This window comes from Arthrobotrys flagrans (genome assembly GCF_004000055.1).
Source record: "Arthrobotrys flagrans strain CBS H-5679 chromosome Unknown unitig_1, whole genome shotgun sequence".
NCBI lineage: Eukaryota > Fungi > Ascomycota > Orbiliomycetes > Orbiliales > Orbiliaceae > Arthrobotrys > Arthrobotrys flagrans.
The window spans coordinates 2,361,781-2,383,019 of record NW_027137556.1 but is presented as its reverse complement, the minus strand read 5'-3'; the positions used below and the strand labels follow the sequence as shown (position 1 = coordinate 2,383,019).

The 21,239-nt window shown below is 45.4% G+C and overlaps 5 protein-coding genes across 6 annotated transcripts; 4 read left to right on the top strand and 1 right to left on the bottom strand.

Moving 5' to 3' along the window:
- Positions 1–1,197: 1,197 nt before the first annotated feature.
- On the top strand, positions 1,198–5,427 carry DFL_008720 (uncharacterized protein; the record flags this gene model as incomplete). The annotated part of the gene is made up of 3 exons (XM_067638494.1): positions 1,198–1,616; positions 1,701–3,312; positions 3,367–5,427. The coding sequence occupies 3 exons, from the start codon at positions 1,198–1,200 to the stop codon at positions 5,425–5,427; spliced, it is 4,092 nt and encodes a 1,363-aa protein (XP_067486376.1).
- Positions 5,428–7,272: 1,845 nt separating this feature from the next.
- DFL_008719 (uncharacterized protein) lies at positions 7,273–7,578 on the top strand (the record flags this gene model as incomplete). Its single annotated transcript, XM_067638492.1, has 1 exon — positions 7,273–7,578. The coding sequence occupies one exon, from the start codon at positions 7,273–7,275 to the stop codon at positions 7,576–7,578; it is 306 nt and encodes a 101-aa protein (XP_067486375.1).
- Positions 7,579–8,398: 820 nt separating this feature from the next.
- On the top strand, positions 8,399–10,482 carry DFL_008718 (uncharacterized protein; the record flags this gene model as incomplete). 2 transcript variants are annotated; one of them, XM_067638490.1, is made up of 7 exons in its annotated part: positions 8,399–8,638; positions 9,123–9,245; positions 9,298–9,671; positions 9,725–9,850; positions 9,906–10,177; positions 10,228–10,352; positions 10,408–10,482. In XM_067638490.1, the coding sequence occupies 7 exons, from the start codon at positions 8,399–8,401 to the stop codon at positions 10,480–10,482; spliced, it is 1,335 nt and encodes a 444-aa protein (XP_067486373.1). The 2 variants fall into 2 exon arrangements, with proteins under 2 accessions (XP_067486373.1, XP_067486374.1); XM_067638491.1 differs by having other exon boundaries at positions 9,108–9,245.
- A 4,616-nt stretch (positions 10,483–15,098) lies between these two features.
- On the top strand, positions 15,099–18,312 carry DFL_008717 (uncharacterized protein; the record flags this gene model as incomplete). The annotated part of the gene is made up of 6 exons (XM_067638489.1): positions 15,099–15,511; positions 15,588–15,643; positions 15,708–15,869; positions 15,927–15,951; positions 16,019–16,588; positions 16,641–18,312. 6 exons carry the CDS (start codon positions 15,099–15,101, stop codon positions 18,310–18,312), a joined length of 2,898 nt encoding a protein of 965 aa, XP_067486372.1.
- Positions 18,313–18,512: 200 nt separating this feature from the next.
- DFL_008716 (uncharacterized protein) lies at positions 18,513–21,062 on the bottom strand (the record flags this gene model as incomplete). The annotated part of the gene is made up of 1 exon (XM_067638488.1): positions 18,513–21,062. One exon carries the CDS (start codon positions 21,060–21,062, stop codon positions 18,513–18,515), a length of 2,550 nt encoding a protein of 849 aa, XP_067486371.1.
- Between the last annotated feature and the right edge of the window lie 177 nt (positions 21,063–21,239).

Sequence of the window (21,239 nt, the reverse complement as noted above, 5' to 3'; positions counted from 1 at the left end):
GCAGTGCTTGGGGAATCTGTGGCGTAGCTCGCCCTAGTAAAACATCGGCCCGTGAACTCGCGGTAATAGTTGGGAGTAGTAAAAAAATAGACTTTCGATAGATAATTCTGGCTGTAGCTGATATTTATCATATCATATGTATTCTGGCAAAATTTTCTGTTTTTTGGTGCTAGATTGATCCAAGATCTTATTATAGAGTTTGTTCGAATGACCGCCCAGCTTGTTTCTAGAAATAGGCGCATTAGATATAAATAATACCGTCTGCCAACAAAGCATTGAATTCGAGGGCGAATAATTTGCATAGTGCCTGACACCATCAGGCGTGCAGGCCTCCGTTATACGGAAACTGCATATATTTCGTTAGTCAGTTGGAAAATCCAAGCATGTAGTTGCCGGGATTAACGATACTATTTCAAATGATTTCGACACAAGATGCATGGGTATTGCATGAATAGGTCTGTTGTATTTTGAACTGGCAAGTATACGCGCTTCGCTAGCTTAAAACTTCCCTCGATTAGGAGGTCGGTTTAAGGTTCATGGTTGCACAGGTACTAAACTAGTTTACACACGACCTCAAACAAGTATTGATGGCAAGGCAATGAATACACAGGAGAGAAGACGCTTTACAGCGTCTCACTGCGTTGGTGCAGCCAATAGTGAGAGCTCGGATGGAGCATTTAGTCGGTTGCTCTTCCTGATAGCTAATGATAGCTGAAGGAAAGTCAGCACCACCTCTAATACAATATTATGTTATATATATTTGTTTCAGCCCTAAATTCTGCAGGATCTAGAGAGATCCGCCTTAGCTAACCTGCCTAGCACGTATCTTGAGAGCTTTGTCAAGAGTCGAGTTAGCGCAAGCTGGCTCTGACATTTGGTTTAGTACTGTAAATACAGTACGAACACCTAGCCAAAGCGAAAAATGCAAGGCTTGCTGCGAACCTCGCTGTCTGCATATGCACCGCCACCGCGCAAGCGGGGTCGGGTTGTTTATGTCTCCCAACTTGCAGTTTGATTAATCTTTTTTTACGGCAAGTCGACATTGGCATAGAGCTGGAGGTGGATTCAACCCGATTCGAAGGAAGAAATTCTTCCGTTCGTACAAACGTCTACAAACCGTCGAAACTTACCCAAACCCTCGGCACACTATTTTTGCCTTCCCGAGCTAGCTAAAACACGAACACCTAGGTCCTCAAAATGGCGGAAGCTCTAGGCGTTGCCGCGAGTATCGCGACGTTTGTCGATATCTCGGTCAAGGTAGCCTCGTTGTGTATGGATTATGCGAAAAAAGTTCAACACGCAGAAGAAGATATCAAACGCTTACGAGTGAAGATCGAGGGACTCGCGCAACTGGCCAAAGATGTTCAACAGCAAATCGAAAGTGATAAAGGAGGACATCTTTCGACGTCGCAAAAACTAAAACAGGCGGTCAGCGAGTGTTGTTCTCAGATAGAATCGGTTCAGAAAAAGTTGGAACCCAGCACGAGACGGAAGTTCATGGGCGGCATGGGGTTTCGCCTGAAATGGCCGTTCGAAAGCAAAGATTTCGATAAAATCATCCGAGATCTTGAGAAATGCAACGTAGATATCTCCTTAGCCCTTCAATTGGATAACACGTAAGTGATAGAACGTTAGCAAATTGATACTTCCTTGAGTATAATAATGAACGAGGATGTTAATGTTATGTGGTTTCGATTTAGGAGAATAGTCTTGGACATCAGCAAGCAAATTGACCTCGGGAAGATACCATCTGCTCCAGGTGCAGCCTTTGACGCTTATAGCAATGAACGGCATGAACTCGATGCCCGATGCCATCCAGATACACGAAAAGACCTTCTGCGACAGATAAAAATGTGGGCGAAAGATCCTCAGGGGAAGAGTATCTTCTGGCTAAACGGTGTGGCAGGCACCGGAAAATCGACAATCTCTCGAACAGTTGCACAATCTTTCGATGATAAGGGTCTGCTAGGTGCTAGTTTTTTTTTCAAAAGAGGTGAAAACGAGCGTCAGAATACTTCCAAATTCTTTAGCACAATTACTACCCAGCTCCTACGGAAGATACCGGATATAATTCCTCAAGTTAGAAAGGCGATCGACGAGGAGCCTGAAATTGCGGCGAAGACACTAGAAAAACAGTTCGACAGTCTTATCTTTCAACCCCTTTCAAAGCTTGATCGAGGGTCGACGGTGTCTATTTTACCATTGGTCCTGGTAGTGGATGCACTCGACGAGTGCGATGGAGACCGTGATATCAAAACAATTCTCCGTCTCCTTGCAAGAGTTCGAGATTTAAAGACAGTACAAATGCGGGTCTTCCTAACAAGCCGGCCGGAACTTCCAATTCGTCTCGGATTTCATAATATGACTACAGGCACACATGAAAGCATAGTGCTGCAGGATATACCTATCCCTACGATCGAACATGACATATCGGTGTTCTTGAAAGAGGCTTTTTCTAAAATCAGGTCGGATTTTAACAGCGAAAATTCGTCGCAAATCCCACGAGACTGGCCCGACAATCGGAGTATTGAAAGACTCACGAAAATGGCAGTTCCATTATTCATTTTTGCAGCAACCATTTGTAGGTTTGTTGGGGATACCTCAGACTGGAACCCGAAAAAACGGCTAGCTACTATCCTCGAGGACGAAGCTATTCGTGGGGCATCTCAACTAGACCAAACGTACCTTCCGGTCTTAAAACAATTCGAGACCCGACAACCCAAGTCGCAGTTCAAGAAGTTCGGTGAGGAATTCCGGAAAATCATAGGCTCTATTGTTTTGCTGGCGGATCCCTTATCCACAAATTCACTCGCCAGTCTTCTCGGTATATCAAAATTAGAGATCGATGCAAAGCTGCACCGCTTGCATTCTGTTTTGAGTGTTCCGTCCGATTCAAAACTACCTGTGCGATTGCTACATCTCTCTTTCCGCGAGTTTCTTGTCCGTTCTAAAGAAACAGACGAATTTTGGTTCCAGGTCGACGAAGAACAGACCCATAGCATGATTACAGCGAGGTGCCTTGGACTATTGTCTGAATCTCTTAAAGAAAACATGTGCTCTATCAGACACCCTGGAACTCGGCGAAGTGAAGTCGATATCGCTAAAATAGACGAGTTCTTGCCAGAACATCTTCGATATAGCTGCCGCTATTGGGTTCATCATTTAAAGCATAGCAACGAACGCATATACAGCAACGATGCAGTTCACACTTTCCTCCGCCACTACTTCCTAAATTGGCTTGAGGCCCTTAGTCTTCTTGGAAAAATAAGCGACTCCATCGGGTTTATCAACACTTTACAATCACTTGTGGACGTAAGCTTTATACCCTTCTTGTGTTTATCATCCAGTATTAACATAATAGACTAGGAGAATCATGGGTCCGAAGTGTTATGTTTTCTTTACGATGCCGGGCGCTTTATTCTGCAAAATCGGTGGATAATTAACGAAGCGCCACTTCAACTCTACTCATCGGCTCTCATTTTCAGCCCTCAGAAGAGCGTTGTGAGAACTACTTTTCAAAATTGCATTCCAAAATGGATTCGTAGATTACCGGAAACCTCAGAAACATGGGGTGCGGAACTACAAAAACTGCAAGAGTACGATGGTTTTGTCAAGGCGGCTGCCTTCTTCTCGGATGGGCGGCTGATATCAGCATCACGCGGCGGAGGCCTCTTCTTTTGGGATACAACGACGGGGGAGAAAATCAAAGCTCTGAAACCCGACTCCGACCGTAACGGCGAAGGCAAGGCCGTAATAGCCATTTCCCCTGATGAATTTGTAGCACAAGCACTGTACCTTGGTATGATCGTACTGTGGGATCCAGAAACAGAAGAAATAATAAGAACCTTTGAAGGACATGGCTATAGCTACACCGTTAACGAGATAGCGTTTTCTACAGATGGACGACTAGCCTCGGCATCGGATGATAAAACGGTCAGAATATGGGACGTAGCGACTGGCAATATGTTGAAAGTGTTCGAACACTGTGACGGAGTTTCGACGATTGCTTTTTCTCCAGATGGAGAGCTGGCATCAGCAGAAACGTCTGGTACAATCCGCCTTCGGAACATGGAAACTGGGGAAATAACGATGGAGCTCTTAAGGGCGCATGGGTCCTTAGTCAGCAGCTTGGCTTTTTCCTCTGTGTATAAATTCAAACTGGCATCGGCATCGTGGGATAGAACGGTCAGGATCTGGAATTTAGCGGCGGGACAACAGATACAAAAGTTTGAACACAAAAGTCCCATTCATTCGATTTGTTTTTTGCCCGCTGGGGGCCTTGCGTCGGGATCGGACGATGGGACCATCAGTATCTGGAATACGGTAGAGGGCAAGTTGGTGAAAAGGTTGCGAGGGCATAAAGGGGCAATTAATGCAGTTGCCTTCTCTGACGCGAATATGAGGTTGGCATCCGCATCGGATGACTATACAGTAAGACTTTGGGATGTAACAGAAGTTGAGGATTCAGTGTTCAGAGGATACCCGGATAGTACTAATATCAAGTGGTTGACTGTTTCCTCCGATAATAGATACGTGGCTATATCGGAGTCCTGGACAACCCGCATCTGGGATACAGTTACAGCAGATGAAGCGGGAAGACTAGAAGGGTTCCTTTTTGGGGGGCCACCCACTTTCTCTTCCGACAGTAAACAACTAGCATTGGTGGTACTGTCTTTCTCATACCCGTGCCCAAGCAGGCTCGGAACTGTGATCACTATCTGGAATATAGCGACAGGCAGTCGGGAGGTTTATTCCGAAGAAAACCGAGAAGTCAGATTCATAGCCTTCTCTCCTGATGGCAAGAGGCTCGCATCACTATCGGAGTCTTCGGTAGTGGTCTGGGATCTAGCAACCAAAGAAAAGTTCAACAGGCTCGAAGGGAGATTCCACGCTGAGAAACAGATTTCTTTCTCACCCGATGGTAAAACATTAGTATTGTTTTCGAGTAAGAGTCCTTCGATAATTCTCTGGGATACAGAAACAGGGAAAGAAGAATCGCCGTTCGAAGGACGTCTGAAACCCTCGAGAGTTAGATCAATCATCTTTTTGTCTAGAGGACTTCTGGCAGTATTGGTGGCTGATGGGCCGAGTATGGCGGTCCAAATTTGGGACACAAATACGGACGAACAAGTGAAAAGTTTGAAGACACCGGCGCATCTTCAAAGTCTACGTTATACTGCCGAGACTGGGTGCTTGGAGAGCAATAAAGGTGTTCTCGATGTCTTCCCTACCGAACAAATGAAGCTCAATTTGAAGCAAAAATCAGAATATATATTCCTCAAAGGTGACTGGGTAACTCGAGATGGCAGGGACCTTCTTTGGTTGCCTCCCGACTACCGGAGTGCTCACTCGTTTGTCAAGGGCAACTTTCTCGTTATCGCACGAAATCCCAGCGCGATAAGTATCTACGAGTTCGCATTCTCATGAGCCCACTCCCTAGCATACTTACTTTCTTACTTACTAAGAGGTAAAAAGTAGATGCTTATATAATACAAGCAGAAAAATATCAGAACACCTTGGCTCAAATTCGGGTGAGATGTGAAATGGCATCAACCATCTTCCACAATTCTAGGATAGGCGGGGAAAGGAATAACAATCTCATAGTCGATGCAACCTCTAGAAATGCCACTTTTGTATCTGAGCATGAGTTACAGTCCCAGGGCAAAGTCTAGGACATCAAACTAGAGTTATAAGATCCGCTACGCCTGAATAGAAGGACGTTAGGTCAATGCAGGCATGGTTATTGCCTTCCTCGACATAAGCGCCTATTTTAGGGAATAATATCGACAATACCAACCCCGCGATACACGTATTAGAGAGTATCATAAACATTGATAACCCGAATTATTAACGCATAGTTGAACCATTTTGCGACTCAAGACAAGATGCGCAACGGACAATATGGGGAGTGTAACATGGTCTGAAATTTAGTAAAACAGCCTTTCCAACTGCTAGGTTGGGCCCTTGATGTTTTAGGCGCAGTTCTGTCGCACATCGCATGCCCAACGGGGCGTTTTCGCCAGTTATTCTATACGCACCTGGTTTGAATTTGAATTCAAGCTCAGGCATCTCCTTGGGCTTCTCCGAGAGCTGACTTTGTGCCCTAGGTGGGGTTCGGTGCTATCTGGTGGCACGGGGCCAAGCCGGTTTGCTGTCAAGTTTTTCTAAGCCTACAAAGGCTAAGAAGAGGGGAGGAGGGGTGCTTGATTGGGAGATACATATTTATAGGAAGTGAGAGGGCTTGATAGGTCCATGGTTATCAATTCTTATATTTACTTCACTTCCATAAACTGCAGCTGCTTCTCAACCGCTCGATCGTAGAAAATATGTATCCCGATTCGTATATATGGAATAAAGCTACGATTCTTGGGATTCGGTTTGCCAAGCAGCTGCGGGGTGAAGTCCGTGCGCCAGGAAAGTAAACATTTACAACATCGCGAATTCGAATTCCGACGCAGCCTACATAACTTCACGTTTTCTACAGTTCTATTATTATTCTATATATAATTTTATCAGTTCATTCTATATTATAGTTAAAATGCCTCCGAGAACGAGTATCCATACTACTAATTGCGAACGAATTCAAATTTTGACGTTGCTGGCGACCGGCATAATAAAACAAACGGAAATTGCGGAGATCTTTGGGATTTCGACACAGACGATTCACAAATTAGTTACTAAAACTAAGAACCGCGGCTATGATCCTTCGGATTATAGAACTTTAAGGCTGGAACATGTAATCGACAAAGAAGGCCGCGGCGCAAAGCCCAAGGTTAAGGCGGAATCGGAGCAACAAATTGTGGAATGTGTCACAAACGATAAGTCAGGACGCGAATCTAGTACCCGCGTTATTGGGGCCATTTCAAACTAAGTCCTCCCAACAGTTCGTTCGATCCTTAAGAAGATCGATTTCAAGACACTCAACCTACGAGGAAGCCAGGCCAGATTGGAATTCGCTCTAACCCACAAAGATTGGACGCTCGATGACTGGAAAAAAATAATCTGAAGCTACGAAACGAGCGTGATTCTGGTAGCTATACATAGGCTTGCTTCGGAATAAAAATGCGGTTCTTGGCATTAATTACATGACTTGGTGTTCATCCCTGTGCATTAGTTATGGTACCTCTAGGATGTATATCTCTCGTCTAACCTCTTAACGTCTGTATCAACAAGCCTTTCAAAGACGCGGTAAAGCGCCAGGCGAATGAGTACCATTAAAATAACCTTCAGAAATGAACAGAAGGTAAATTTACAGTATCTGAGCGCCGTATCATGATTACTCAAAGGGTTGGCGGAGCCTGGGATGAACTGGAGAAATCTAACGCGTTCAAAGATACGATTATTCGTTCGTTCAAGAAGTGTGGGATTTCCAGTGCTCTGGATAGCTCTAAAGATCATAAAATAAATATTTCTGGGATCACGGACTATACTGTTGGGTCAGCTCTTGGGATTTTGCAAGCTACAACCGGCACTGCAGTCGATTTAACGCTTGATTCTGAAGATATGCTTGAGGAGGATGCCGATCCCGGGGGCGGATACGTGGAAGAAGAAGAAAATGGCGAAATAGAACAAAGATGAGGAGGATAGCTTCTAAGGTCGAAGATGAACTCTCAATTGTATTCAAGCTGATTTATCCTGTACATAATATTACCTGGTACCGAAAATACGCCATGCACAATGCCTGCCAGCGGGTGGAGAACAAAGTCGCAGGGGGCTTCGAATTCTCGCCCCGTCAGAATTCTCTACAGTAGACCCTGGTCACGAATTCTCAAAAATCCAACTTGCTTCGAATTCTCGATTAAACGGGCTTAGCCTGTGAAAATGCAGTCTAACGCAAAGGTCACGGCCATCATGCCCTTTCACTACATCATCCGTTATAAAAGCCGTCAGTTTTGGAGTAAATCGGTATCATAATGTTAATACGCCACAGTGTGGCTGGTGCTTATTCAGCAGCGCTATAGCACATCGGGCTTAGCCTCAAAGCAAGAATTCGTTGCAGCACATGCAGCCAGGGTTGAGAATTCTACCGGTATCGGATTTATCGAATTCAATAATACAAAAGTTGGGATTTACACGGTATGACATTCTTGGCTGCATATCGTCATTTTTGTTGGGGCACAACCCTGTGGGTGCAATTCCGGTTTTTGGGGGCACACCGCCATTTACTAGCCCATGATGACTCACCGATCCCTGTCTATAGTACCATAGTGTCACATGCATGACGGGAAACGCCGGAACCAATCACGAGTGATACGTGTCCCCATCAACTGCCCGCCTGCACTTCAAAAAGCCCTTTGTTTCCCTTGAAAATTTCTTTCTTTCTTTCATCCAAAACCCCACTCGTCAACCCCCCACGCACCCACGCCGTCAACCACACACCCGATCAACCACAATCACAATGAACATTAAAGCCTTTTTCGAAGTCACTCCTTTGGAGCAATGGTCTGTCACCGAATTACGGAAATGGCTAAGAACATCCACGTCGCCTTTGCCGGCCAAAATTCCCCGAATGTTCCAACAAGAGTTGCAAAACATACGTGAAAAGATCGAACCCTATACGGATGCTCCCCAAGAGTGGCGTTCGAAGGCCGCTCGATTATTGCCTGGACCTCCAAATCCTAAATTCCGACGAAGAAAGGTGACGTTTTTACCCTTTTGCAAATTCACAAGTTAAGCCTGTTACATGAATGATCACATCGCACCATGGCACCTTTGCGTACGTGACTGTTGTCACACCATTTGGTATGAGCCGGTTAGACGTCCGGAGCCAGACCATGTCAGTTGGCGCTTCGGCGCGCCTGACTCTGATAACTTGGCTGTTGTCTGCGTTTTGACGTTTGAGCCGGCCAAGTTAGTCCGTGTTCTCGGCTTCTGCTGAGATGCGCTAATGTTGTTGATGGTTCCTTGCGTCTCTCATGTACAGGTTATTCTTGGGGCGTATTCGGTACAGGGATAAATGTTGTCGGTGTGTAGGAAAATATTTTGTCATCGCCATATCTAAACAGTTATGTTGTTATGTGCGGCAGCAAACTAGCAGTTATTTTCCTGCACACCGACAATTTATCGCTGATCCGAGTATACTGCGCTGACTGCTTGTGCCCCTATAGGGACGTCCGCCACAGGTATCGCCTTCTGTAAACGCCTCACATGGATCCACGATAATCCTGAATAGCAACAATGTTTCAGTGACGACCGCTGGAAGCTCCACGGGACCGGATAGCACCCAACAGCAGGATCGCTCCAATGTAAGTACCCTCCATCATTGGGAAAGAAATAGAAATCCCTGACCTATACTAGGTTCCCCCCCAACTATTTGTTTCCAAATCGCCGGATCTTGCCCTCCCCAGTGGCACAACTTTTCGAACCCAGCTCAAAACTCTGGTTTCCGAACCCTCTCATACCTTGCTTCAGAGTTTAGTGGCAGAGATTGGGCAAAATATCATCTTTATGCAGCATCTCACCCCTTATTTCGTTAAAACGGATATCGATGCCCTGCGACCGCTCCTGCCACCATTGCCAATCTTGCCCGCAAACTTCCGCGAGTATTTGGACGCGCTCCAGCCTTTCACTTGCCAAACTTTCGGTGTCACTATTAGCCCTCCCAGTTCGGCGACAGCCACCAGGGAAAATTTTAAGATGTGGTTATATATTTCAGGCGCGCACACTCACTTGTATGTATTTCTTTCACATCGGACGATCGATTTTACTAATTCCAATCCCCAAGCCACTTCCACTTCTTTTACCTGACCAAGACTAGCCCGCAGGCTGGAGAAGCGTGGGCAGGGATGAACTTGTGGAGCCGTATCATCGATGGAGCTTACCTTGGGTCACCGTGGATTTTTCTCAATAGGTACATGCCTCTTCACATAGTTCAGGGGTCAGCTGTTAATGAATTTGGTCTTTAGGAGCGAGATAGTTTCTACCTTTTGTGATAACAAGAAGTGCGATGGGATTATGCGATCTTTTGCTGCTCCCCTTTGCCCTGGGCGCCCGGAGTACAACCGGCTGGAGTTTGGCTTTATAGAAGTCAAACCCCACCGCATTCCGTATCCTGCGGATCATCATAAAGACCACCAAAAGCTCATTGAACTAATGAAGGACGCCTTGATCGCTATCAAAGCGCTTGTCCCGGATGCTGCCATGAAAACGGTGGTTGTCATAGGAATCCTGTGTTCAGGTATTGTACTCTCTGTCGGCTCGGGGGACACGTGGCTAAGCAGATGTTAGGAATGCATATGAGAATATACCGTGCGTGCAATTCTTACGGTGATTTCTCGTTCTATGTGGAAAATCAACTGGAGCTTACGCTCGATACTCTGCCTTTGATATTGGAGACATCCTGGCGGGCTATGGTGAGTGAATAAGGTGTTATCCACTTGTCGCCAAATACTAATCATGTCTTTGCAGATGTGTATTGAACAAACATATCGGAAGGTTGTGGACGCTGTGAACGCACAAATGAGCATAGATAATCCCATTTAAATATTATTCAAACTTTTTACTATTTCCATCTTTTTTGTGCAGGTAGTAGACATAGAACAGGAAGTTAATATAGTTTGTGCAATTACGTCAGCGTAACCGTGTACATCCGACTGCCTTATTCAGTTCAGTAGAAAGGGAGCCCATATTTGTTCGACTTGGAACGTCCTCCAAACCCACCAAGGTCCATGAGCTTGGCAAACTAACTAACCACCACCGGTGACAGCGCTAATTGCTAAGGGGATACGGAAGCTCAGAGGAAGAAAGAAACCTTTCATGCGTGGAAAAAATGTTATCTGGTGTTGACGGGTCTTCTCGCCAATGCCCATGCAGAACTGGTTTGCGCAAGACTAGAAAGCAGAGTCCTTTATCTCAAGCTATGTCGGTGATATCACTTCCCTGATAACTGTCTTAGACTGCATTTCAGGGATCACATCTGGTACAGGGCAGGTAAGGACAAGCGCCTCTGGGGCACTCTTTGTACTTAGCGGGTGGGCTGCTGGGAAGGCCGGCGATGCAGACAACGACAAGCAGAGAGTGGGACAGTGCAAATTGTGGTACATTCGCCGAGGGGTCAGCGAAAAACCACAATACAACCTACCCAGCACCTTTGGAAAATGCGCTCAGCGTCAAGACCGCCGGCATCAACAAGGACAAGCGGGATACAAAATGAAAAAGCCACAGGAGCAGGAGGGCAAAGCATATTCTTCGCAGACGGTTCGGGGTAAGAAGAACAAGTAGGGCGGTCACCGCAGAGGGAGCACAGCATGAGCGCTGGCTAGCACCGCTGGCCACAGTGCACGACAGCGAGGTGGAGGGGATCGCGATAACTTCGGAGAAGGCGGATACATACGACCTACTCCTCGAAACAGCCATCCGGACCACCCTGTCTTGCTAGCGCCTGCCGGGCATCGTGAGCATCCTAGGCTGAGGCGAGGAAGTAGTCATTACCACGCTAGGAGCAAGAAGCTCGGATAAGGCCCGTATTTATAGCCTTAAGAAAGATGCTTCCGCCTGTTAACTTTAACCGGACCAATGCCGAGCAATATATATAGTGTCAATTTTATCCCAAATTCTACAAGCAAGAGTATACGGCTTGACAGAGTCGGTCGGCCCGTTCTTTGGCGTCGACTAGTATGGTAAGCAGGTAACATTGAAGAACCCAGCGCCTCCGGCCCGTTTTGATACCCTTCTTATGATTATAGACATTTGCAAAATCAGTTTCTTGTTACAACCCACTCTTCAAATCCTTATTTCCGTCATTCTTTTATCTAATTTTAAGTGCTTGAATTTCGAAACGATTTAAAGATCTGGTCTATAAATAGACCCGCCTGTGTATCCATGTACTCAAAAGACCTATAAGAATCGCCACATTTATACATAGTCGGATATCTACAAGTTCAGAGCCTTTTCAATTAGAAACTAGCGATATGTGACTTTTCAGTCTCAGCAGACGACACCTTAGTAGTTAGAAGTACTATCTTCGATTATCTAAAAAAAGGACAGCCTTCTAGTTATGTACTCTTTACATCATAAGTTATTGGAATAAGTATTCGAAGTTTGGACAAGTGAGTTACTATAGAAAGAAACACTTTCGAGATATCGAAGTTAGAAATTGAACCAACTGCTGGTAACAAAAAAAGTATTGTCTTCAGATAAATGTAGACAGAACTTTTAAATTCTAAATACATTGCGAGTTCAAGTTTTAAAGTAGAAATACTATCTTAGCATACAGCTCTAGCCCGTTACTATACTATTGGGTTATCTCTTTCATTATAATTTTCGAAGTAGTGTCAGGAGACGCTCTCCTAGACGTTCGCCCTAGGCCTACGGAGGTGGTGTCAGGAGACAGTCGTCCTAGGCATACGGAGTGTGGTGTCAGGAAACCGTGATGTTCGTCCAAAGTGGTGTCATAAAAGCATGATATCCGAAATACCACACGACAACACACGACAAACCACGGCTGCCTTCGGCAGGCCTCGAGCCGGGTGGATAAGACCACTGTGGTGTGATCTCGGAAGGACGTCCTCCGAACGTCCTTCCTCATGTATATAGAATGTGTATATATAGCCACCCTCCAGTGACGACTCGAATCGGCACTGGATAATCTAAGTATCAGTCTGAGTACCAAGTTGACTTTACCACCTAAGATACATCGCATCACGCTTCGAGCACCCTCGACAGGCTTCGATAGACATCGTAGCCTTACAAGTAGTATCCGAGACAGGCTATATTAGTAGTACTTCTACAGCAATTTAGTACTAATGGCTGAATCTATTAAATGTTATAGGTAGAGGCTCAAAATACGGTACCTATTAAAGTTTTCTGCCTATTTTTAGATTTAAAAGAAATAAGAGTTCCTACTTGAAAGATTACTATTTTCTACTTCTCATGAGCCCATATTTAGATGTCAAGAGCTCTGGGCAAGAATTCGACTATTTTAAGATTCTTTGTTTTAGCTCTGTTGCTTTACTACGCAAAGCCTTAAAATTTTTCATCGCGAGTGATAATTCGTTTAATAGTAATCGATTTCTTTCTAAATACCTGGGGAGTTCTCAAGATTGGGTGCGCCATTTCAAACAATACGTTGAGGCAGATATTTAATATATTAATAGAAACCACATCAGGAAAAAAACACATTTCCATCCTGCTCCATCCTGTCCATCCTAAGGCAAGATGGGCAAGATGGGCAGGATGGAAACCTGCCTTCCGGGTGGAAGCCCTCCTTAGGATGGAGAGCCTTTCTTAGGATGGAGAGCCTTTCTTAGGATGGAAAACATTGGCAAAATCTTGGCATAAAATTTTTGCAATATAATTGTAAGAAATCGTATAGAGACTAGTTGAGGTATCAAGGTAATACACAAATGTCACAAGGCAAAAGTAGTGTACTAGTGTAAATACAGATTAATACTTAAATTGTTGTTTGGTTTTTAAATACATGATAGCGAATATAGCGATTTAAATAGACAATTAATAAAGGAAATAATAAAGTGAACTGGATAGGAGTTAAGTCTGAACTGGACGTTCGGATATATAGAGTGTTAAACTGGATAGGAGTTAAGACTACTATATAGTTTGTTAAACTAAATAGGAGTTAAGTCTATATAGGGTGTTAAACTGGACAGGAGTTGTTTCTGCATAGGTCGGGAAGTCTGTATAGGGTAAAAGCTTAAATAGGCCCTATACTGTATTTATTAAAATAATAGTTGTAATCTTGGTCTGCGAGTTTTAAGGTCTGATTCTGGATACTTCTTTATTCTGGGTCTGCGATTTGTGTTGCGTTGTGTGGTTTTTCTTCTAACTACAGTATTGCCTGGATGTTTCCTATGGTTATTCTGAGGGCTCCTCCGGCCGCCTGGATTTCTGCTTGGAGTTCATTATGCTGCGATTGCTTTGTTACAGGGAGTGTCAGAATATCTTACTCTTAATATAACCTTACTAGATATAAGATAACTAGTTACTCTATATATACTTACTATTTACCTTGTATATAACTAGCTTAGTCACCTTGTATGTGCTACTCCTTGTATATAAACTCTTCGCCAGAACACTTTAGTCAAGAGAGCACTTAATAAAGTACACATCACTCCACCTAACCTTCTAACAGGGACCTATTCAAGTTGTTGGTAGTTGTGCTTACAATTTTTATTATTATTAGTAGTTGTGCTTACGGTTTTCTGTTATTGGTAGTTATGCTTATATTTTCCTATTGTTAATAGTTGTATTTATGTATATTATTATATAGTATTTCATATCTTGAGACGGCCGTCTCACAAATCGTTCTTCCGTGAGAAGAGGTATCACTCAACTTACGGTCCTATGGGCTTGTCCTGGTACTCGAAGTGTGCTGCATACGTGCAACAATTGTACAATAACTTAGACTGCTACATACACGCATCCTAGATGCATGTGAATAACCTCTATCTTCGGTATTTAAAATATCAAGAAAGTACCACCGCATCGCGTTGTGTTGCGATCATTGTTCGGTAGTGCCAAAGGAAGAAACAGCACAGACTTTATGTAAGGCGTTCTACCGGATCATACACATAGTATCGTGCGGTTACTATATATAGTAGACCTTTTAGTAGAATTTGTTCGGAGGACACCTAATCATCTATATGATATACCATATACGGCAGAACAGTATTCAGTAACCCTATATACATTCGTACTTCTAACAGTCTGGATTAGCATTGGCGACTGTCGGGGTTTAATATGGTGCGCCTAGTTTTCAGGTTTTGTTTATAATTCTAAAAAAGAAATTTCAAGGGGTTTAACTAAAAGTGTATATATAATTTCGTATCACGATTATTTGACTATTTATATAGTAATAAAGTGCTAAATACTTTATTGATACCGGAAATTAGTTTTGCACACCTTTTGCCGGGATAATCTACGCTTAGCGTTAGTCACGTGGTAATTTGTGCGAAATAGGGGATTACCCCTCTCCGCCCTGATAGAACAGCCCTGCTAGTTCCAACTAGTTTCGGCTCTTCTCATGGGCTCTTCCTCGCGTCTTCGAAGTTTAGCAGGTTTAGACTGTTGCAGCGTCTCCTTACTCTTTTTACTGCTTCGTAGTTTATGATTGTCGATACGTTTAAAGCGTTTGTGGGATTGTTATGGAGGCTGTCAGCCTTGCATCGGGTATCGCTGGACTGCTTAGTCTCTCCATCTCCATCATTGGGATCAGTTATAAATATATTTCTAGCGCCAACAAAGCTTCGAAGAGCGAGGGAGAATACATTGTTGAATTGGCAAACCTAAAACTGTTATTCTCAAGGCTACAGGAGATTGTCCACTCTTCTGAGCTAGGGGTCTCATCTCAGCTTCTATCATCCCTACCAATCTCAGAATGCATGCGTGACCTTGAGCAATTGCATTCTAAGCTTAAGAAACGGAGTAGTTCTCGGCTGTTTATGATCAAATTCAATAAACTATCATGGCCTTTCGTTGAGGAGGAGACTCTTCAGCTGGTCAAAATGTTGCACAGATATCGGGAAAGCTTTCAAACTGCTTTGACAGCTGAAGGATTGTAAGTTCGATATTAATATTTGCAAATAACCATTTTTTTATTTATTTTTTTGCATACACCAAACTCACTTAACTAGTGTCTTTACAGCCATGATGCTTCGAGAAGTTACTCTCCTTAAGACGGACATGCAATGTGAGACCATTTAATTCAAAGGACGTATTCCCTGACAAAATACTAAATATTGTCTACGATTCAGTCGAGACAGTCCTAAACTGGCTAAGTTCGGCAAACTTCGAAGAGAAACAGAGGGACGTCTTCCAACAGTATCACCCGACGAGCGGGCGGTGGTTTCTGGATAGCGCACAATTCAGAAAATGGTTTTCAGCAGCAGACACTCATCTCTGGTGCCATGGCGATCGTATGTCATTGAAAATACTTTTAGAAAAGAAGAGCCTTTGCTAATAGGGGATCATAGCTGGCGCTGGGAAAACGGTGATGACGTATGCAGACTTCTCCCTAATACTAATATTATGCATTCTGATGGCTAATTACCACTATGAACCATAGATCGATGGTTATAAACCATATATCAGATCAATCTATTGATAACGGTGTTGGCCTTGCCTTCTTCTATTGCGACTATCAAGATCAAGAAAAACAGACGCCTGACTATCTCGTAGCGAGCTTAACAAAACAGCTAGTGAGAAGGACCCTGACATTGCCTTCTAAATTAGAGGAGCTTTATCAGGTGTTTTGTAAAGAACATAGACTCCCCAAAATATCGGAACTCATCGCCTTGTTGCTTCAAGTTTCGACCTGTTTCTCGCGGACCTATCTCATTATTGACGCCTTAGATGAGTCGGACTTTAGAAAGCATAGAAAGGGTATTTTGTCTGCGCTACATGAGTTAGAGAGAAAGCAGCGTTCCCTTAAAATCTTTGTGACCAGTCGTTCACATCCTATGGATATCAGGAACGCCTACGAAAGTGGTCCAAATATCAAAATAACGGCCTCAAAATCGGATATCAGAGATTACATAACGAGTTGTCTGACCAATGACGAAAACCTAGCTGACTTGATCCAACCCAAGCTACGCAATGAGATAGTAGATCATATCTCAGATATCGCGGGCGGCATGTAAGAAGGTTTCGATTCAAAAAGCGTCTAAGCCACTACTTACCCTTTCTAGGTTCTTACTTGCACGCTTACAAATGGATAGTATCTATGCTGCAACGACAGTTCGAGAGATCCGTAACGCGCTCAAGACGATGCCTTCTGATCTTCAGAAGACATTTGATGTAGCAGTAGAAAGGATACAGGCCCAGCCCAAACAGCACGCCGCTCTTGCTCTACGGGTCTTATCCTGGCTTACCCACGCTAGGAGGCCCTTCTCGGTTGAGGAACTATGCCACGGACTTGCTGTAGAGCCCGATACGACTTTCTTAGATGATGAAAATCTTCCTGCACCAAAATTATTAATCAATGTATGTGGCGGACTTGTTGTAATTGACCGCGAGAGCAGCACAATCAGGCTTGCCCACCTGACGGTCCAGGAATACTTTAAACGAATGTCCCCACAACTGTTCGGGGGAATCAATATCTCGATTGCCGAATCGTGTGTAACATACCTGTCATTTGACGCATTTGGCACCGGGGTTTGCCATGACGACGAATCGCTGGAGATCAGACTCCAAGAAAACCCCTTCCTCCGATACAGCGCGAAACACTGGGGCGACCACGTACGCGGAGAAGGCGAACACAAGCTTTTGAAATTAGTTTCGGAGTTTCTTCAGGATAATCCAAAAGCCGCTTGCGCCACTCAGGTTGAATTCTTACCACGGATATCCTACCACGGCTGTTACGACGTATACTACAAGATGCTGACTGCAGTTCATATGGCCGCAAACTGGGGCTTAACATGGGTGCTGCAGAATTTACTCCAAGATTCCGGGCTTTCCGACATCAATGCGAAGGATTTTGACGGGAAGACGGCCCTGCATCACCCTTGCAGGCTTGGAAACGAAGCAGTAATAAAATTGCTCATCGATAACGGTGCAGACATCGGAGTATTTGATGATTACGGCCGGTCACCGTTGCGTTTCGCTGTCGATGGTGGGAATGTGAATGCGGTAAAATTGCTGCTACGGAGTGGAGCGGATATTAACGCACCGGTAGACTATCACGGCGGAACAGCGCTGCATTGGGCGTCTAGGACTGGGCGTGATGCAATAGTCGAAGTTTTGGTGGATTCTGGGGCTGATCTGGCGGTAAAATGCTACGACGGGCGAACAGCACTGGACTATGCAAGAGAAAATGGCTACGAGACGACGGTTACACTATTGCTTTCAAAAGCAGGGTCTACAGGAAACGAGGCTCATGAGCAAAGAGCAACCCTGCACCACGATTCTCGCGAAGGAAACCTGGAGATGGTCAATCGGTTGTTGGATCAGGGAGCCAGCGTAGAGACAGTGGAAGAAGGCGATACAACTGCCCTCCATCTTGCTGCCCTTGGTGGGCACGAGCAAGTTGTTGAGCTGCTACTAAAGAATGGTGCCAACCCCTTCGCCGCGGCCAAAGATGGAAGAACCGTACTCCATAGAGCTGCCGAAAGTGGCAACGGCAAGGTGGTCCGGCTGATACTGAGTCACAAACCCGACCTCGAAGCTAAAGATTGCTATGGACGAACACCTCTACACTGGGCTGCCAGAATGGGGAATAAAGATTTAGTAACTATCTTGTTGGAACACGGAGCGGATGCCGCAGCAGAGGATTTGCATGGGAGAACCCCCCTACAGCAGGCAGTTTATGGCGGACAGGAAAAAGTAATAGAGATGCTAGCGTCGGTGAACCTTAAAGTGTAGAGTGCCGAGCCACAATAAGAAATACCACAAAGGATATGTTGAGTTGTGTGATGTCAACTGTGGCAGATAGAGCCTGTATACATACATATAGAGTACCTAGGTAGAATACTAGTAATTATTATTATTGTACGCTCCAAAGGCCGCCAGAAAAGAAAAAGAAAAAGTATACAAAGAACAATTGTGATGACGGTTAAGAAATCCTAGTCGTCCTCCGGTGTCACAGTTGCAGGTTTCAGCGTTCCCCAGAGTCTTTCGTCTGCCACTGTAACGCCAGCAACCGGTGCACTATTTTTCCTAGCTTTCGCCCCGAGCACCAATGGACCTTTTGCTCCGCTTTCGTCGCGGTGCTTAAAACACCTGCGCGGTGTAGCTCGCCCCTGCGACTCATAGAAAAACTTGGACACCGCGAACTCGTGGTATGGGGCCGGAGCGGTACACCGTAAACTTACGATGGATAGTTCTAACTGCGGCCAGCATACGTCGCACCAGATGTACCCTGGCAAAATTTTCGATGCCTTGCCGCTAGCTCGATGCAAGATTTTACCGCAAAGCTTGTTTGAACAGCATACCGTATCAGCCAAACCAGGCCAACTCTCCTTGAAAACACACGTCCCTGACATAAATGTTGAAGCAGTACTCTTAAGTCCTAGCTTGTGGCAAACATCATTGCATTCGTGGGAAGCGAAGAAGAACTTGAAACCTTCCTCGCCAAGGTTGGTTGGGGATAGCACGAAGCGGTTAGGGTCAGAAGTGTGAACAACCGGGTCCGTCAGTAGTTCTCTAACTCCTTGCAGGTCGCAGACCAAGAAGCGTCCCTGTGAGCGCTCGAAAGTGAAGTGTGAGAAGCCTTGCGCAGCTTTATTGGACTTCTCAGTGATATCCCCGTTGACGTAGCCGGCGTTGTTGTTATATTTGACATAATTACCTTCGATGAAGGGCTCGAGAGATATGCATGTATCGCCTGAGGCCTCTTCTGATTTCCCCTTGAAACACGCTGTCACGATAAAGTCGATTGAGTGCTCGTTTCCTAGTAAGGCATTGAATTCGAGGGCAAATAACTTGCACAGCGCCTGGCACCGCATGCCCTCAACCAATTCCGCTAACTGCGAGCCGTCCCGTTTGGATGACTTGACCACGTAGCGATTAGTCGAGGCTGCCGTTCGTGCGTAGGATGCTAAGCGCAACCCACCTTGGGCAAACGGCTGCCGCCGCTTGTGAATTGTGAGATCCAATACACTCATAGTGATGTGGTCGTCGTGTGCCATCATGTTATCAAGGGTGTGCGCGCCGTGAATGGTGACGTCGGGGGAGAAGCCATTCAGGAGGAGTGTCTCGTCAAACCAGTCTGGCGTGTCCCATTGTGGCGAAGCATTCTCTACTTGAGGCACAAGGTCCTCATCTTCCTCGATAATCGCGAGTTCCGAGTCCGGCTTGCTCGCTCGGGACAGATAGCGAGCGGCGGTGCCAGTAACGGAAGAAGTAACTGTTCGAACCACCAAATGTCGCAAGGCTCCAAAGGTAGTTCCTAATTCGGCTTCATGCATTAGCAGCCCGCCTTTGGCACTGCTCTTGGGACTGCTGCTGTATACGTTGCTATAGTATTTGTTGGTCTGAAGTAGAGTGCAATCTGCGGAGGCTGCGGCATATGCTTTGAGAAACGTGTAGGCCATAAGATCCGTGGTATTATTAATGCGAAGCAAAGTGTAGTTGATTTGGCGTTGGATCATGAGGCCAATGAGCGGTGCGAGCGTAAGTCCATGCGGCTCGCTGCCTGGGTTGGGATAATTGTCCGCGAAATCTCCCAGATCATGCGATGTCCGGCCATGCGGCGGTGCGTCAGCGATGTGGACAATACATTTCGTTTTGTACTTCCACGTTGCATGAAGTGCCTGTTGGATACCACCGAGGACATCCTCGGGAGCGTCATTTCCCCCAGTAGCATGCAGTACATTGAGAAAGGAAAGGACTTGATCAGTTGACGAGGTAAAGTCGAGAAATTGAATATTTGGGGAATCCCCGTGGTCTTTATAACCAATCACGGACATACGGACGTCGGCTTCGTTGAGAAATGCTGCTTTGATATCATTGACAATACTCCTGACTTGCTCCTTAGCGGCCCCAATATAGGACCCCATAGAGCCCGTGGTATCAATCAGGAACAACAAGTCGGTGGAGCAAATAGCCTTGAACAACCCTACATTGGACCGCCGAGGAGCTTCGCGCTTTGCCTTGAGTTCTCCGAGTTTAAGCTCACGGATGCGTTCGTCAATATCAATGGGAGGCATAGCAGCCGAGGAACTCTCATATTGAAATCTCTCGGTATGGTATCTCGGATTAGCTGCCATCGCCATCTGCATTTCTAGGTTGTAACGTAATTTTTCAAGCTCTTCTTCGGCGGATCGAAGCCGCTCGCGGGTACGGGCCGTAGTGGTCGAGGACTCTACATGCTTGAAGGGATATGGAGTGCTAGTTTCGGATGTGAGGGTTTCATCCTCGGAGACAGCGTGGTGAAATGAAGTCGGCGCCATCTTGGGGGCGGAGCCTTCTTCCTTACGAGAAAAGGGTATACCGGCTTTGGCAGCTAAGGCCGGGGTAGTGGGCAAATCCGAGAGAGTTGATGGAGCCGAGGTGAAACTGGACGAAAAGAACGACCGTGGCACCGTTCCCGCCGCTAAATGAGGATCAAGAGAACTAGGGCGCGGGCGGTGGACGGTGGCGGATAAGCGGGAATCCTGTACGCGTGAAACCATACCGTATAGTAAATAGAAGTTGGGTTAGACAGTTAGAGAAGTGAAACTCTGCTTCAATTGACAGAATAGAGAAGGGAAAACTTGATATCTTTAAATACTCTCAGTATTTGGACTTGACTGGGTGGTAGTGCTACAAGATACCTTACACTATTATTAACATCTTAGGTTAGCCAAACC